This window comes from Macaca thibetana, chromosome 12 (assembly GCF_024542745.1).
Source record: "Macaca thibetana thibetana isolate TM-01 chromosome 12, ASM2454274v1, whole genome shotgun sequence".
Classification (NCBI taxonomy): domain Eukaryota; kingdom Metazoa; phylum Chordata; class Mammalia; order Primates; family Cercopithecidae; genus Macaca; species Macaca thibetana.
This window is the reverse complement of record NC_065589.1, coordinates 36,129,286-36,148,370: the sequence shown is the minus strand read 5'-3', so window position 1 is coordinate 36,148,370 and position 19,085 is coordinate 36,129,286. Positions and strand designations below refer to the sequence as shown.

The 19,085-nt window shown below is 39.3% G+C and overlaps 1 protein-coding gene and 1 long non-coding RNA gene across 4 annotated transcripts in view; one reads left to right on the top strand and one right to left on the bottom strand.

Annotated features, from left to right (window-relative positions):
- The window catches only part of ADAM23 (ADAM metallopeptidase domain 23), a 172,160-nt gene that overhangs the window by 25,339 nt on the left and 127,736 nt on the right, over nt 1-19,085 (top strand). For all 3 annotated transcript variants that reach the window (XM_050752825.1, XM_050752826.1, XM_050752828.1), the window contains exon 3: nt 11,964-12,040. In XM_050752825.1, coding sequence (XP_050608782.1) covers nt 11,964-12,040 — 77 coding nt within the window. The remainder of the gene's footprint in view (nt 1-11,963; nt 12,041-19,085) is intronic.
- On the bottom strand, nt 3,580-13,108 carry LOC126933182 (uncharacterized). Its single transcript, XR_007718441.1, has 3 exons — nt 12,963-13,108; nt 6,388-6,542; nt 3,580-3,833 (listed from the first exon to the last, which is right to left on the bottom strand). It is a non-coding gene; the product is annotated as an uncharacterized LOC126933182 (long non-coding RNA).

Genomic DNA, 19,085 nt, shown 5'->3' with positions numbered 1-19,085 from the left:
TTATTCTTTATATTTAACTGTCTATTCCACAACTCCACTTGGGCATGTAATGTGCATATCAAGCTTAGATTCAGAGTCCTGAATTCCTACCACCACCTTATTCTCCTGCAATCTTCCCCATCTTAATAAATTGCTTGCTCCTTCTGGTTACTCAGGCCAGACATTTTAGAGTTTTCTTGTCACCTCTATTTCATTTATAATCCACGTCTAATCTGTAAGTGAGTCCTACTGACTTTGCCTTCACTATCTTCCCAGAATCTGACCAAGTCTCATCAACTCCACTGTTATTCCCCAAGTCAAACCCCTATCACCTCCTACCTGGATTATTATTGCAACAGCCTGTTAAGCCACTCTGCTTCTCCCTTGCACCCTGACCACTTTAGTGCATTGTCCACACAGTAGCTTCTGGTGAACTTTAAAAAATGGAAACCTGATCATATCATTCCTCACTCAGAATTCTCAGCACATTACTATTTCATTCAGAATAAAAGGTGAAGTTCTTACAGTGGCCCACAAGGTGCTACACAACTGACCCCTTACTGGTTCTGTGACTCTTGCCTGCACAACTCCTCTAGTCTCCCTCCACTTGACCCACATTGGCCTTTTTATTGTTATTCTTCGAATAGACCAAGTGTGTCTCTGCCTCAGGGCTTTTACAACTAGCTGTTCCCTCTGCCTGGGATTCTCTTTCCTTGGGTATTTACCTGACTTGTACCCTCACCTAGTCTTTGCTCAGATATCACCTCTTCAAAGACTCCTTCTTTGACCATCCTATTTTTTTGTTCTGCAAACTCCCTAACTTATTTTGACTCTTATCTACTTTAATCTTTTTACCTGTGTCACTCATCATTATCTAACTTACTTTATATTTACTTGTTGGTCGTATTAGCCATCCCCCGCAAAACACGTACCCTAAAATTAAACCCTGGAAGGCCAGGGCTTCTGCTCGAAATGTGGTAGACACACATGATTATTTGCTTAATGAGTAAATGATTTCATGTATGATGTAGAAGCCAACAAGGCAATATGTAATCTGAGGAAATAGACATATTCCTCAGATATATAATAGATATATTCTATTTTTATTTTGTATGTCTTCAAGGCTCCATGCAATTTCTAGGTTCACATTTAGAAACAAAAATGGAGTTTTAATAGGCCTAAAACATTACATGGACATGGTGAGACCTGTCATTTGTGTACGAAAATAGGAGATTCTGCATAGTGGTCAGTATTCTAAATGTTGGTTTTAAAAATTGTGCAAATACAGGTTGAGTGGTTGATATTTTCCAGAGCTCTGTGGAAGTTCAATATTAGAGAACATGAGGTCGCCTATGAATATTAGCTTTTCTACATCTAGCTTTGGGTAAAGTATGTGTACTACAAATACTTGTTTTGAGTAAAATTGTGAAACAGGACAATTGTGGGCCTCTATGTCAAGGAACAGGCCTTAATCATGTTACTTAGGAAGTCTACTGGCACCTGCATTTTTGTAAAATGGAGAAATCCATTTTTGGCATGACTCCCAATTTGAAAGTTACTCTTTTCATCCAAAGGGGTAGAATGCAACCTATCCATAGTCATAGACAAGGTCAGAATTCAGTGCAAAGGACAGAGCCAGACATGGCTAAGGACTGGAGAACACTGAACTTTTCCTAATCTGTAGTTGTAGTTCTCTGTAGATAAAAGGGATCTCTGCCCCAGTAATATGCAACTTGCCGAGGGTTGTCAAGGAAAGCAAAGACCACTTAGGAATATCATTGTCAAACAGCTGTATATTTAACATGAACTTTGAGCAATCTCATAAGCAGAGCCTGAAAAATTCTACAGATGGAAATATCAGCTCTGGTATAGAGATCCCAACACAAATCACTGGGTAGAAACAGTATGAAACCTACCAGCAAGGATCAGTGAATTGAGGTATGTCAAGAGAAGAGAGCTCTGGCCTGGACAGATCTGCTCAGCCTTCTTTGATTACACGTTTTCAGTAATTTATTGATGAGGGAGAATTGGAGGTTAATATTTGAATCTACTCTATATCATTTATGGTTTGCTAGATACAACAATGCTCAAATGAACTGTATAATTACTATACCATAATTTTCATTTTGTATTTCAGAATTACTCATTCTTAACTAATCCTTATGTAGTCATCATAAAGACCCAAGTTAAAGAAACTTCTGTTGCCTTAGATTGATATTTGCATTGACATGAGTCCACTGGGCCGTTCCAGTCAAAATTTCAAGGACCAGAGTAGGCAGTCCAGGGAAGTAGGACTCTTTAGGAGGGTTGCCTCACATGAGGCTTTTTTTTTTCTTTTAGAATAGTATTCTTATTATGTAAGCAAATTAAAAAAAAAAACTGCCATGTAATGAGTCACAGACACTAAGCATGGTGCTTGGTGTCTTGCTTTCCAGAATCTATATTTTATTTCCATTCTTTTATTTAAATTATTTAGTGGGTGTTCAATAATTCTGGCTAGAAAGACAAAGTATGTTCTTGCTTTATGACACAAGCGTTAGCAGAGAGAGAAGTGTTCCTTGGAGTTCTGCAGTTTGGTGATGTAGGAATTGACGAGGAAAAAGAACAAAGGTGAATCACACCTCAGCTACTAGATTAATGCACCACATTAAATGTTACTATTCAGGAAGGCAGCCGAAAGAAACCGCTTCCATGGTAACTGTTGTCATAGTTGTATTTTTACTCATCTCTCAAAAAATATATGAAAGTGAAATAATACTGCTGTAGTGATACTTGTGCTGCTTTACCCATTTTAAATAGCAAGTGCTCCAAAGGCTTGTAATTCAGTCTTTCTCCTTAGTTGGCATTGCCAGTTAATATCCAGCAAACATTAATCACTAACGGTAAATGTATAGAAGACATTTCATATACCTGTCCAAGGATGCTTTGTCAGTGAAAGTGTATTGTTACAAAGTCCTCCAGGATTGCTAAATAATCACTAGGGAAAATCTTAGTTTGACCTTCCCCACACCCACCATAAGATTAAATGTACCTTCTCTTCTTTGGCTGGCCATGAAGATTTTAAAAAGAAATATTTAGTGTGGCTAATGTGATTCACTGGAATACGTATTTAGATTACCAGTGCCTACTTCCTCTTTCTCTTCAGCATCCATCTTTTGTATATTTAAGAGTACCTTGGCCGGGCGCAGTGGCTCACACCTGTAATCCCAGTACTTTGGGAGGCCGAGGCAGGTGGATCACTTGAGGTCAGGAGTTCAAGACTAGCCTGGCCAATATGGTGAAACCCTGTCTTTACTAGAAAAAAAAAATAACAAAAATTAGCTGGGTGTATTGGCGCACACCTGTAGTCCCAGCTACTTGGGAGGCTGAGGCATGAGAATCGCTTGAACCCGGGAGGCGGAGGTTGCAGTGCTGAGATCATGTCACTGCACTCCAGCCTGGATGACAAAGAGAGACTCCATCTCAGGAAAAAAAAAAAAAAAAAAAAAAAAAGGAGTACCTCAAACTGAGGTACATAAGAAAAGAGAGGAAGATGAATTTGGAATCTCTTTAAGACTGATTTATTTAGAAAAGAGCTCTTGTATAAGATTTGGTCAGAAGTTAAAATTCACAAATCCATAAATCCAAGCTTTCCTTTTTTCTGTCTCATCAGATTGCATAATCGAATATTGGCTAGGTTTCTTTTACGGTAGACGTTCCATCTTTTTCGGCTAGGTTGGCACAGAGAACAAAGATAAACAGTGATCTGCTTCCGTTAGTGGGAGATGTTCACCGTGGGTTGTGAGAAGAGTGTATTTTGTTGATGCTTTGGTCTTGTTTCTGTAATAGCCTTCAAAGGGTATGACTTAAGCTTCCTAATTTAGGACCAAAAGATAGATTGATTAACAAAATACATTAGCATTTTTGGGCATGTATGTCCTCCCCCTACTTGTCATTCTTGTGAAATTCTTTATTTTATGATAAACTGTCATGTTTAACTCACACCACAATCCACATTGCAGTATAACAGCCCAGAATGGAAGGCATCCTGGGTTTTACTTTAAAAGCATGTTTCTTAAGCATTTATTTGTTAGCAAATACTTATTAACACTTTATAATTTCGTTCTATTAAATAAATCCTGGAAGAGCTGTCTGAATTCTATCTTTAAATGAGGAGAAAGTCTTCCTCATAAGCCATTCTCAGCTCTCCCCAGCCCCCAGCAGACTCACTCCACAAATTCAAATACTTATTACCCTTACTCCAAATTTAGTAATTAATCATGCTTATATTGTATGTGGTAGCTTTACAAATAATATTTATGCCAGGTGTGGTGGCTCACACCTGTAATCCCAGCATTTTGGGAGGCTAAGATGGGAAGATTGCTTGAGGCCAGGAGTTCAAGACCAGCTGGGGCAACACAGTGGGACCCATCTCTAAAATAATAATAACAATAACGATTCTTATTATTTAATTGACATATTTTTCACTCTTTGCAGTTACTCATTTTATTTCCTTAACCAGATTATAATCTTTTCGATTTAAGTGTTAATTCTCGGCCAGGCACGGTAGCTCACACCTGGAATCCCAGCACTTTTTGGGAGATCAAGGGGGGTGAATTATTGAGCCTACGAGTTTGTGACAGCCTGGACAACATGGTGAGACCCCATCTCTATAAAAAATAAATAAAAATATTAGCTGGGAATAGTGGCACATGCCTGTGGTCCCATCTATTTGGGAGGCTGAGGTGGGAGGATTGGTTCAGCTAGGAGGTCAAGGCTGCAGTGAGTTGCGATTGCACCACTGCACACCAGCTTGGGCAACAGAGCGAGACCCTGTCTCAAAGAAAAACAAAAACAAACAAACAAAAAAACAAACAAAAACAAAACTAACTCTCCTATACATCTGCTCTAGTATCTTACATAAGTTCGGTATTTAATACAGATTTGTTGATGGTAAGCCCATAATACTATCAATTGGAACATGGTAGAAGAAAACATGATAATATTTTTCTCCTTCAAAGTACCTATTTAAATGCATCGTGGCAAGAATGTTCAGCAAATTACCCTAATTTGCAGTACTGCCTTCATGTAACATTTGCAGCTGTTTCACTTCTCAGGAAAATGATTCATATTATTTTGAAGACATGACAACTTGAACAAGGTCAAAGCATAATACATAATGATAATTAGCAATAAAAGTATAAAGTTTGCAAATTTTGCTGAGTATAAATGCACATTGGAATTTGCTAGATGGTGGCTAACTATCCTGGGAGGGAACTTTAGGGTGGAGTTGATTGATACTCTTCCAAAATGTTACTATATTCTTTTTTCTCTTTTTCCTAATTTACTGTCTCCTTCCTAAATGATTGAGCTCTTTCAGTGTGGCTGAGCTACATTGGCCACATTATTATTACTGCTGTTTTCTTTGAGACTGGGTCTCGTTCTGTCACCCAGACTGAAGTGCAGTGGCATGATCTTGGCTCACTGCAGCCTCAAACACCTGGGCTCAGGTGATTCTCCTGCCCCAGCCTCCTGAGTAGCTGGGACTAGAGGCATGAACCACCACGCCTGGCTAATTTTTGTATTTTTTTGTAGAGACAGGGTTTCACCATGTTGCCTAACCTGGTCTCAAACTCCTGGTTTCAAGCGATCCTCCTGCCTTGGCCTCCCAAAGTGTTGAGATTATGGTGTGAGCCACTGAGCCCAGCCGTCAGTTGCATTATTGTATTATTTAATCCTCACAAATATCATGTTGTTAAGCTGCTATTATTTGTATTTTAATGACCAGAAAACATTGAGGCTTGCGGATGTAAGGACTTCTGGCATAAATATGGCACTTTTTTGTCATTTAACTAAAACTGACACCTCATATTTCTTCCTTTGATGTGTGACTTTGGACAATAACATTACTTAATCTATCTGTGCCCTTTAAAAATGCTTCTCTTCTATAAAAGGGTAATACAAATGTCTGCTCTACCAACTGCATGGGGTGCTGTGTTCTAGATAGACATGACAGTACTTTGAGATGATTAAAATATAAGAAATATGAGGCATTATTATTTTTATCCTAACACAAACCTGTGCAATCACCAATGTATCAATTCAGAATGAGGGATTAGAACCAAATTATAATTAAACATGGTCTGTTGATATTTTCTTTTGGACTTCAAAACTTTTAAGATATATTTACATATTTGGATTTTTGCATTATACAGAAAAAAGATCCACAAGCTGGACTTTTATGTTTCTCCAGCTACAGTATAGGTCCAAACTAGTCCTCTTTAGAAGAACCTCTGTGATTAAAAAAAAGTGACTTCTTTTCCTCAAACTTATTTCAATTTAAAGTTGACATTTTCTTCTCATTGATATTTAATTATCTGGGGTGCTGGATTCTGTGCCTACTGTTTTCATATAAAAAGAAAAACATACCAAACAGCCATGCTGATGAAAGTCTTCCTGGTGAAGTGGACTCTTGTCCTGAGCAGCTCAACCCATTATGACAAAGGCGGGGTCCCTCTAGCATCAGATTAGCGGGTTTTCCTCCTCCCATCTTGTTAGTTGGTGAATTTTCAAATCTGTCTTCTCTGAAACATTATAAAATGTCCTGAATTTCAAAAAAAGATGATTTTTATATTCTCTGACCTTTCTCCACCATATTTCTAGATAATGGAGTAGAAACTCTTGAAGGGTCTATTGAAAAACTGTAAAGGTAAGGGAAAGAACCATATGCAACAAGATAAAGAAAATAAAACACTTCCTGAAAAGGTTGTGGTTACACACACACACTTACACACCTGCCACACATATACAATGTAGATGCTATATTCAGTGTTTTAACAGACATAGAATAAACGTTGTTTTTTCTATGTTAGAATAAACAGAAGACAGGCATCTGCTTACTGCCTTTTGCTCTCTCTAATGCCCTGTTTCCTGAAGCCCAGACCTGTAGCCCTCTTCTTTACGAACTCGAGTGTCAGTCATTCCATTGGTGTTTGCTCAGGCCTGCTTGATACCCTAAAGGGCTTCTTACCTCTGTTTGTAAAACATTTTCTTGTCTATTGATATTCCTCTTTTGGCCATGTTTCCTTCATTACTTAAATGAATATCTCCCTAAATAAACTTAGTATATCTTAAGATCAGGAAACCACTTCGAAATGCTGTTATGTTTTCCACACCACCTGTAGTTTAGAGCAGGGGTCCCCACCTTCCGGGTCACAGAGTGATAACAGTCTGTGGCTAGTTTGGAACCGTGCCACATAGCAGGAGGTGAGTGGCAGGTGAGTGAGCATTACTGCCTGAGCTCCACCTCCTGTCAGATCAGCAGTGGCATTAGATTCTCATAGGAGCACGATCCCTATTGTGAACTGCGTGTGCGATGGATCTAGGTTGCATACTCCTTATGAGAATCTAATGCCTGATGATCTAAGGTGGAACAGTTTCATCCTGAAACCATCCCCCACTCCACCCCATCCATGGAAAAATTATCTTCCATGAAACTGGACCCTGGTGTCAAAAAGGTTGGGGACCACTGGTTTAGAGCATACTAAAGTAAAATATATGTCTCAGAAGATGTGATCATCCATAGCATAGACACCCAGTTACCCAAGTTGCTCATTTTCTACTAAATTTTATAGTTTAGTAGAAATTCAGCCTTATAATATTTTTTGAGTTCTGGGAAAGTGTTATTTCCCATTTTCAGTTCCAGTTATGGGTATGCTCTACAGAACTCACAAATTCTTGCCAAATAGTGAAGAACACTGTTTGAACACCTATTATGTGTGAAACATAGTTGCATGAAAACATGTATATCCTGCACATGGCTGCTTTTTATTTTTATGATTAGATATAGAGTTATTTTTCTTCTTGTTTTTATGTCTATATTAGCTACTCTAGAATATAAGTCCCAAGAAAACATAGCCTATTTAATGCACCCTACACAGAGCTGGGCATGGATGATTGCTTAATGTCATAACATCGCTTGATGATAAGGTGCAAAACAAGTCTTAGCTGAAGAACCCAACAGCCTTCTTGAAGTCATTTAATATTATACCATTAGATGCCATCTACTAGAAAGAAAAAATACAAACAAAAGCACATTACGAAGACGTGTAAATTGTTCTCCAGTGAAGGAGGTTTGTGTATATAATTGAGTTTAATTGTTTTTGTTTTTAGAGCTCCTGTAATTTCCCTGTGCCAGATTCTGAGTTAAAAGAAAAATACTAAAGTGGTTAGGCAACAGCTGTTCTCAGTCCTTCAGGGTGGTAATTCTGAGCCCAGGGACGTGCTCATTCTTGTTGTGAAATGATGTTCTTTGTCTATAAAACCCTGCATTCTTCCACAGTGCTATTATAGTGAATGTCCTTATAAAAGCAAGGCTGTTTAACAGATATCCTGAAAGAGAAAATAACTGATTTTGACCTAATATGTGGTTCATGAACTTTTCTCTGAAGCATTCCTAGGATCTGATTTGTATTACTGAACACATTTCTAAACCTCACTGCATAGTTCCTTTGTAAAAGAAGAACAATACTGTAGGTAGTATTTGTATTTTTAGTAGATTTCAGTGATGCTGGTCAGTTAATTAACTCTAAAACCTGTTAAATCAACCAAAAATGATATGACTGTATATTATAAGACTTTGTACTCATCCCAGCCATTCTTCTAACTTTTCTACCATTTGGAAGAAGCAAGCCAATATTCTGTAAAAAAAAAAAAAAAAAAAAAAAAAAATATATATATATATATATATATAAAACAACAATGTGGTTTATAAAATAATGATGAGAACTCACTTTACATGGTTTGAAAACATATTTTAAATGGGCATATATAAAAACTGTATAATATTTTGTTAAAGAAAAAGTGACAAATTGAAATGGAATACATAGCATCCAGAAGTTAAACACTATTTTAATTGTGCCTAAGACAATTAAATAAAATGATAGGGAAAAGTAACACTTGTCAGGTATTTATTTTGGTATAGAGAAGAATCTGTACTGTATAGACACTTGTAGAATGTATAGCAATGGAAAGAGAAACAGAATGTAAGAAAACTAACATACATCAGTATATTTAAATGACTTAAAATGGATATAAATATATTAGATGAAACTAATTCCATTTGATACATTCACAGAGAAGATGAATATGGTGAGGAAATCTTAAATCATTTTATAGAAAATGTGCTTCCTCTTAGAATTAAAATATTAAAACATTCTTACAAATAAAGGTAATAAAATCAAATTCTTTTTTTTTCCAGTGGATAAACAGATATTTTGTTGCTGGCATAATAAATTGCTTCAGTTCTGGAGAGTAATCTGTTAAGATGTTTAAATCATGATAATGTTGATGATGATAATGATAATGATGATGGCATGTGCCAGAAATGGTGCTGAGTGAGCTTGAGGGAATGGTCATTTAGGGGAAGGCTCATTGTCTTGGCCACATGTTCTTGTTTGTGATCATAAATGTCACTGATCATGTCACGTGAAGCTTGCCGGTCTCCATCCCACCTTTTCAGATTCATTGTTTGACATTTCATCTGAAAACCATTTTCCTACAGGCCATATTCATTTTTTAAAAATTTAAAAAGCCTATTTTTCTCACGTTCATTTTGACTCGATTTTTGTAAATGTTTTCCTCCCTGCCCCGAGTGTCTTTTCTTTCCCTGACACATGGATTCTTATTCATCTTTTGAGTTTTTGTTCAAATAGCACCTTGTTAGTGGATCCTTTCTGTACCCCTCTGTGCCTGGGTGGGGTTCAGCTGTGGTCCCTGTCCTGTGGCCCATTAGGCAAGCTGAGGCTGACAGTTCTACCTGCCCCTCTGGAGACCATCACTTCTTTGAGGGCAGAAGCTGTGTCCCAGCTATCTTTACATGCAAAGCAGGACTTAATATGTTTGTGTGGAATGATTGAATGCAAAAGCAAAGGAAAACCCAGTATGATTGACTAGCTCTTTGATTAAATTCTATTAAACTGAAGCTAGTCACATTGACTTGGTATAAACCTATTTTAGCATTTATCAAATTGTATAACTCCTGAAGTTCTATAAAATGAAGGTACTACATTTACCACCAGATTACCTTATTTTGCAACAGAGTGTTGTCAGTGTTTGTACTTGTCGCATTACCTATTTGCTATGAAATAAGCTTTTTACTGGGTCATTGTCAAGTTCTTCTTAGTGTTTATAAAGATGTTCAAGGAGGTATATTTAATGAACTCATCTCTACTATATAATATTCTTAAGAGAAACTATACTAAGGATTTATCTTATTCTTAGGAATTAAATTTTACATACTTAAAGCTTTTTGGATCCAGAGCTGAAAAATCTCTCCTTGTACAAATTATTCATCAATATAAATATCTTTATGCAAAAATTAATGCTTCAAGGTACAGAATGAATTTAAAGACAGTGGATATTTGTATTGAATAGAGGTTCTGTTGTGGATAACAGAGACCACACTTGACAGAAGTTTCTTTCTTTCTCTCTCTCTCTCTCATAGTTGTATGGATACAGGAAGCCCACAAGTATGGTGACCCTGTTGTAGAAGGTTGTTTGGAATTCGACTTGGCGTCCTATGGCATTAAGGATTTAGGAGCCTTCTTTCTCATTGTTTTGTATTTAAAATTTAATATTTGTTAGTTTCCTTTTTGCATTGTATGGATTATTATTGAGTGACTATCTGATTTGGCAATGTGCTTGACTGAAAGTGTAAGTCATGGTTTATTTATAGTGTTTTATGGGTTTGGTATGACAAAAAGGTCTTGACAATGAATATTTGGTGAATTACTTGGAAGGTCAGATATGCTGGGGAAGAGTCATTAACCTAGACCTGTTTGCAAGACCCCTGTCATATGTGTTGTGGAGCTCACCACCTAGGGGAAGGATGGGAAAGGGAGAGACAGGGAGGAACAAATAAAGTGCTTCCAAAGCCCTGAGCGTGAAGATTGTGTGAAGGAAGACTTCCTTCCACTGCAGGTGGGACGCCTTTGAAGGATTAGGAGAGTTTCAGTCATCAAAAATACAGGGGAAGGCAAAGAGGAGCATGGGGTAGCACTGGGGGAAAGGTGGGAATAGAAAGTACTGGGAGGGGGATGCTTGGTATGTTCATGCTGGCGTCCAGTTACCATGCATGGAGCACTTCACAGATGATTTGTAGCACCCACTGTGCCTTAGGAATGCAATTCTGGAGGAAGGACATTTGTGAGTTAAAGGAAGTATGCTATAGGTGTTTCATTTAGCCTTGTTCTGATAGTGTGATAAAGGAGAGGTTTATGTTAGCTAATACTTTGACAAAACTTCATTGATTTGTTAATTTGCAATATTCAAGATGCTTCTGTGAGCTGTAATAATCTTTAACACCTAGTAAATAGGATTCATGTTTAGATGGAATTATCTTTGTATTTTGAATTAAGACAAAATAATGACAATATTTGTAAACATTTGACTCTTAAAGGGGGACATAAGCTCTCAGTATTCACAAAAGGCCAGGTTCTAAGTGCTTTCTGAAGTTAGAAGGTTGTACTTTCCTATTTTACTGTCATATTCTGCTGATGCATCGTTTAGAGAAAGTTCCAGAGAAAGTTCTAATTCCTGCTGAAGAGCAGAGCACTGACATGATTTTTCACTTAGGTGTGCAGAAAGAATTGGTTAGCTTTATGCACAAAACAGGCTGAAATCAAGCTTTAATTAGTCAGACTTTTGCATAATTCATCATGGTCACTTTGGAAGTCCAGCAGAATATGCTGTTGGTTTTTATCTTAGTGGTTTCATTTTCAAGGATGGGTTGTCTTATTAGCTCTTTGCTACCCAGATATTTAGATTTTCCTAGCAAAACCATGATATTGTACCTAGTCTCCTAAAGAAATGAATTGCTGTATAAAGATACATAAGGAAATGAACTGATACATAAAAGTTATTCCTCTTAAATATCATTCTTGATAATAATCTGTCTTAAAGACAGGAAAGTAAGTTAAGATTCTTCTGTCTTTTTGAATCCATAGGCTGTCCATCTGGCCCAGGCAAGCTTCCAGATTGAAGCCTTCGGCTCCAAATTCATTCTTGACCTCATACTGAACAAGTGAGTATTTAGACATAATCCTCTTAAGTAGCAGGTGCAATAAAGCTTTGTTTTTATAATATTGGTTTAGTCAAAATAATGTCTGTTGTTTAACAACTATTTTCTAGCAGATTATGTATTTTAGACACGTAAAGTATAAAATTCTGAACAGTGAATTATGTTTTTTTTCTGAAATAAAAGACATTTAACATGTTAAGCATCTCAAACACAGCACTTACATATTACAATTCTAAATGGAAAAAATATTTGAAGTAATACCAGTTAATTAAATGTTAACTATAATCATCACTATATATAAGAAGCAATAATAAATGTACTGATTCAAGTATAATTTGACTACAGTCTAGAAATTTCTTCCATTTACTCTTTATAATACAATTCACATGACTTCTGTGGGAAGAACAGAGTAAGTGATGACTTGCAAATACCTATTTTGAGAAGATTCTTTGCTTTAGAATTTGCTCTAATATGGTTTCTTAGAAATTTTGGTCCTGATGAAAATTTACCCGATTGTCTCTGAGCATGTGTTTGTTGAAATTTAAATGCTGTTTCCTAAGTTGGAATCAGTTGTACAGATGTCTTTGTACAAAGTGTGAACAAGAGCTGTTGACTTAACTAAGGCTCTTCAGCCTCAAATAGATCTAGCACTGAGCCTTTCTTTGGTGAAAGAGATTTTCTATATGGTTTTCTTGAGTTACAGAAATTATAGTCAGTATTTTAAGCTTTTGTCAGTATTTTGATCAGGACTGCATCTTTGCAAGAAAAATACCTGTTAATGCTATCAAACACTATAATGTAAGTGACCACAACCAATATTTGAGAAATTGCAAAGGATCAAAAAGAACAACTATTAAATTTCTTGTATGCCAAATTCTGTGAGCTCTGCAGAAAAAAATGCAAAGTCAGCTTGGGTGTTACTTACTCAAGTGTTATTGCAGCTTTAAGTCAGAATGAATCAGCATAACTCAGAATTGCCTGTGAAAAGGTATTGCAGGTTTTCCTCTTTGGTTGAATTCCGTTTTACCATGCTGTGTCAGCGGTTTGCCTGCCTAAGAGACTTGTCTTGCCAAATCTTACACTATGTTGAGTGGCAAGATAGAGCTAATTTTAGTGTAAGTCCTCAATTCCTTTAACTCTTACTGCGGTGGAGACCATCATTTCAAACTGTAGCAAGAGGATCACAACCAACACTGTTGTGTGTTTTGAGCAATAAAATATCTCAGCCATAGCAGAGCCTCCTAGTCAATTAGCACATGGCAGAGAAAGGGTCATATGGGATGGCCAGGGTACTTAGAGGTCTGGAAATGTGCCAGAAGTTATCAGTAACACTTAGCATGCAAAGGAATCAAGTTGAGCACCTATTATGAGCAGTCTCTGACTTGAGGAATTTAGAGTCTACTTGGGTTGACTCTAAAGGTTGATAGACAAATACATAATTTTAGAAGAGTATGAAATATGCTGGAGGTTAAAATGGAATGTTATGGTAGCACCAAGGAGAGGCAGCTCTCAGGCTGGAGGAGTGTGAAAAGGCGTCTTGGGAAAGGTGATGCTTGAGCTAAGTCTTGAAGTGTGTTCTAGGCAGGCATGTGAGATAGTATGTCTGAAGAGGCAAGGCCACGTTGGACTGTGGCATGTTAGGGGAGCATGAGCCTTTTGTTGAGCTTCCTCATAAATGACAAGGTTGAGACGAGGGAGATGAGTTGGGAGAGGTAAGCCTAGGGACAGCTCAGCTCATGGAAGTTCTGGTATTTCACATGTAAGTGCTGGGCCATTATCCCCTAGACTGAAAAATCAAGTCAGGGGAATAAACAGAGGTCCTGTTCCCAGGAAGTGCTAAGAGGCATGGAGAGGGAATACTTTCAATAAATCTGCAGTTGATAAAAATTATTAGGATTGCTCCATATGGATAACAAGAGGATAGTTAAAGTTAACAGAGGTACCTTGATTGGTTGGTTGGGTGGAGGGTGATGTCTAGCTAAAATGGGCAGTACCAGGGAACAAACAGGTTGAATGGTGAAGGGAAGAGAATGTGGCATCAGAAGAGACATGATTGATTTGAGGGGCTTTGGGACATACATGAGGCCATGTCTAGGAGGTAGCTGGATATAACCTCAGGGGAGAGATGAGAGCTAGAGAGTGTAGACTTGGGAGGTATTTTTATATAAATGTTAATGACCAACATGGCTGTGAATGAGGTTACCCAGGGAGGGTGGGTAGAGCAGGAGAGAGAAGCTGAGAAGACAGGTAAGAGGAAGGGAGAAAGCTGAGAAGACAGATAAGAGGAGGGGAGAAGATGAAGAACCCATGAAGGAGATTGAGAAGGAGTGATTGGAGAAATAGGACAATCAGGAGAATGATTAAACAGAGTTTCAAAATGGGAAGGTATGATTTACAGTGTCATCTGCAGTAGAGTGATCTACTGGCACATGCTGTAGAATAATCTAATGAGGTAAGAGGCAAAATTTGCTCTTTGGATTTGCCATTTGAGCAGTCACCGGTGGTCAGAAAGCAGCAGTTTCAGTGAAGCTCTGAGGTGGAGGGAATGAGAGGGGACAGAAACCAGGTTACAGTAGGCTGGGAGTTAATGAGAGGAGACGATGTGGAGGCAGCAAATATCCATTGAGGAGGTTTGGATGAGAAGAAAAGAGAGCAGAAGACACTGGGGTCAAGGCAGGGCTTTTTAGTGATGACAGAGCAAGTTAACAGAGCAAGTTGGTAGACTGAGAGATGGAACTGATAAGAGTGGGAGGTTGAAGATGCAGAAAGGAGAGAGGAGATAATCTATAGGGCAACAGCTGGTTAGAGACTGAAGGGAATTAGATCAAAGCACAAGGGCAGAACTTAGTTTTGAACCAGGAAAGACAGGTTGTCCTGCACTGGTATGAAGCTGTAGGGTGTGTGCAGGTGGAGACTGACTTGCAGATGAGGGGATGGAGTTGAAGAAACACATTTCTGAAGTTTTTTACTGTAGGGATTGGGATGGAGAGGGAGGTTGGGTTGGGCCTTGAGGAAAATGACAAAATTGTTGGGACGAATGAGCGATGAAGCCCATCAAGGTCAAATTCAAGAATGTTTGAGCAACCTTCATTAGAAATCATGTGCTGTGTGTTAGTCTTTGTGTATTTCTTTCTGGTGGTGTTTTTTACATTTTATTTTTATTATTTTTAAGAATCGGAGTGGTTTTTCACTGCAGAGTGTGAATGAAGGAGGCAGACTGTAGTGTGGACCCAGGGCTCAGTCTCTGTGGTAGCACAGAAGAACAACAGTGGAGGCAAAGCTCTTTGAATACTCATGAATAACTTGGGTAGTTAAGTATCAGGATCCAGTCTGGGTTAGAAGGGAGATGAGGTCAAGAGGAGGCTATGAACTGGGGACAGATGGAGGTCTCTGAAGGGAAAACTAGCTGCAGTGAGAGAGAGGCCGTGAGAGCTGCACTTGTGTGCTGTATGGTTTGGCTGTGTCCCTACCCAAATCTTATTTTGAATTGTAGCTTTCATGATCCCCATGTGTCATGGGAGGGTCCCGGTGGGAGGTAACTGAATCATGGGGACAGGTTTTTCCCCTGCTGTTCTTGTGATAGTGAATAAAGTCTCACAAGATCTGATGGTTTTATAAAGGACAGTTACCCTGCACATGCTCTCTTGCCTGCTGCCATGTAAGACATGACTTTGCTCCTCCTTCACCTTCCACCATAATTGTTAGGCATCCCCATCCATGTGGAACTATGAATCCATTAAAGCTTTTTTTCTTTATAAATTACCTAGTCTCAGGTATGTCTTTATGAGAGACATGAGAATGGACTAATGTAATACATCCCTCATGCTGTCCTGAGCTTTCTGAGTGCAACCTGAGTGTGCAAGGCTGACATGATGAACTGGAGACGAGGGAACTGTATTAGAACATGAGATGCATTGCTGGGGGTGGGCTCTAGTTTAGATGACTTCTGTCTGGGATTAACCAAAAAGTCTAAAAGAGGGACCTCATTTCCACTATAGGATGATCATTGCTATATTACAGGCAAAGGTGTTAAGTTATCAGAGGAGGGAAAGGTGTCTGGTAAGTATGTGGGCTCAGGGTGTGGAGGTGTGAGCACATAAAGATGTTACCATAAGTTAATCCAGGTGGTGACCATAGAATCTGCAGGGTTAGTGACCTCATCAGGCCCAGAAGCTCAGCTTGTGAGGACTAACCCGACAGGAGTTCCTGAGAGGAGAGCCTGGTTTGCATCTGGCTTGCAGAGGCATCTCATGGCAGTGCTGTGTTTTATTTTTGTTTTTGTTTTTGTTTTTGTTTTTTTTGAGACAGAGTCTGGCTCTATCGCCCAGGCTGGAGTGCAGTGGCGCAATCTCGGCTCACTGCAAGCTCCGCCTCCCGGGTTCACGCCATTCTCCTGCCTCAGCCTCCTGAGCAGCTGGGACTACAGGTGCCTGCCACCACGGCTGGCTAGTTTTTTGTATTTTTAGTAGAGACAGGCTTTTACCGTGTTAGCCAGGATGGTCTCGATCTCCTGACCTCATGATCCACCTGGCTTGGCCTCCCAAAGTGCTGGGATAGCAGGGGTGAGCCACCACGCCTGGCCCCAGTGCTGTGTGTTTTATTCATTTGTTCAGCAAATGTTGAGTGAGCATCTGCTATGTGCCTCTGGCTATTGTAGGTGCTGATATTGCTGAGAATAAGATAGACAAGACTTGTGCCTTCCCTTTTAGAGCTTCATTCCAGAGGAGGAGGCAGACAGTGGACCACCACATAAAGACATATGGGATGGAGAGGGACTGAAGGTGTGGTGTCCAGCATGATTTAGATGGTCAGAAGAAGCAAGAAGGCCTGTCCGAGGAGGGAACCTGAGCTGAGCCCTGGTTGTCAAAGAGGAGCCACCACACGTTGCTGGAAGGCTGAGGGTTCTGCACAGCTGGGACAGCAAGACAGCCAGAGCTGAGGAAGATGTGTGATGTTCAAGAAGGGCAGAGGACATTATGACCAGAGTGCAGTGCAGGGCAGGGGATAGTGGGAGAATGAGGAGACGAGATCAGAGAGGAAGCAGCTCTGTAGCCAAGCGATGAAGGACTGTGGTCCATGGTGAGGAGTGTGGGTGAAAAGCCATTGGATGGCAGTAAGCGTGGAAGAGACATTGTCAGATTTCTATTTTATTTAGCCCCAGAGGTCCTAGTTACGGCCTTAGAGGTCCTTTAATTACACTCCTCTCAGGGTGCTCCTCTTTAAAATTTTTGTTTAGTGTTTCCTCTAAAACAGCCGTTATTCCAAGTTACAGAAGGTTTTGAAAAGATCACTAGGGTAACGTTCTTGTCTTTCTTTCTTTCTTTTTTTTTTAATGTCAAACAAGCATTTTAGGTATTTTTAATTTTGATTTTTACTATCCACTTTATTGAGGTATGATTGATACTAGATCAACAATTCTTGATCCTGGGAAATCTCAGAAGGTCTGAGGATTGATTGTCTCTTCTCTGTGTGTGATTAGAATTATGCCAAAGCCTATATTACCCATATATTTGCTGGTGTTTTCAGCAAATGTTTACTGAGGATAACCGTGATCAGAGCGGCATACTGGTTGAAAGCATGGGTAACTCTTTGATCTTGGGCAAGCTTCTTAACTTCTTCCTTTCCTTCATTTTTTCCTCTTCCACCTATTCCTCCTCTACTTCCTCTTCCTCCTCTTCCTCCTCCTCCTTCTCTTCCTCCTCTTCCTCTTTTTCCTCCTCCCCCTCTTCTTCTACCACCTCCACCATGACCACCACCACCTATCACAAAACTCATTTTTCTAAAGTTTACCATTCAGTGTTTTAAAATTGTATTCACAAAGTTTTGCAGTTATCACCACAAACTAATTCTAGAACATTTTCATCACCCCCAAGAAACCCTGTACCCATTAGCAGCCACTCCCCATTCCCTTCTCCCTTAAGCCCCTGGTGACCACTAACCTACATTCTGTCTCCATGTATTCGCCTATTCTGGACGTTTCATACAATGTGTACCCTTTTGTGACTGGCCTCTTTTACTTAGCATAATGTTTCGAGGTTTATCCATGTTGTAGCTGAGTAATATACCATCGTATGGATATATTCTAAGCTTCTTAAGCTTTAGTTTCCTTCTGAAGCTGTAGGTTTTTGCAAGGATTAGATGAGATAACATGTGGTGCTTACACATGTTCGTTAACAAGGAATTTTATTACCTCAGTGAGGCAGTCACTGCGCTGAGATGTTGGGGGATTCTGCATTGAGGAGAACAGTCATTGATCTCATGGAGCTTATGATCTGGTGAGAGCAGCTCAGGTCGTAAGAAATGCTGCTCATCTTCCCTTTGGCTTCAGTCAGTCTTTTTCTGACTTTAGTAAGTGAGAAGGGAGGGGTGCACTATGTAATCTTTCTCTCTTCAAAGTGGGCTGAAGAAAAAAAAAGGAGACAATTTGGCAGGCCCTGGGTTGATACGTGCTTGAGGTAGTGGGCACTGGGGATTCAGATAACATATACTTCCATTGAGTTGAAAGCGTGCTTGCGAGACACTTGGTACTTGTCCAGTTTTCCCAGAGCTGCTCACCAGACATCCATTAGAGAACGTGATGTGACTTGCAGGCTGTTGCATTTATGTGGATATTTAAGTTTCCAGGCCATCTGACTGGTCTGAGGTGAACACCCAGGCCCTCAGCATGCTGTCCTGTTTGTTGTGCAGTGAAATCCCTGTGCTGCTTTTGGCCCCTGCCCAATACAGAGAGGAAAGAATTCTTAGGATGCATCAAGGGTAATGCCTTCTTGGTTAAAAAGGCAGCATTATGTTCCTTCTTAATAGAACACTACTCCAGCGAGAGAGTGTGGGGATGTGACACGTCTTTGTACGTTCATCTTGAATGATGCCCAGGGAGAACTCTGGGTGAAATCGATGTAAGACATCCACATTGGGTGACTGACTCCCAAAACTGAGGAGTAGACCCAAAACTTGGAGAGTAAGGTAGTTTTGGATTTAGGAAAAAAATCTTTGTTCTGATTTTCTGGGAATCAGAGGTGTTTGATTTAAGATGAATATCTAGAAAATG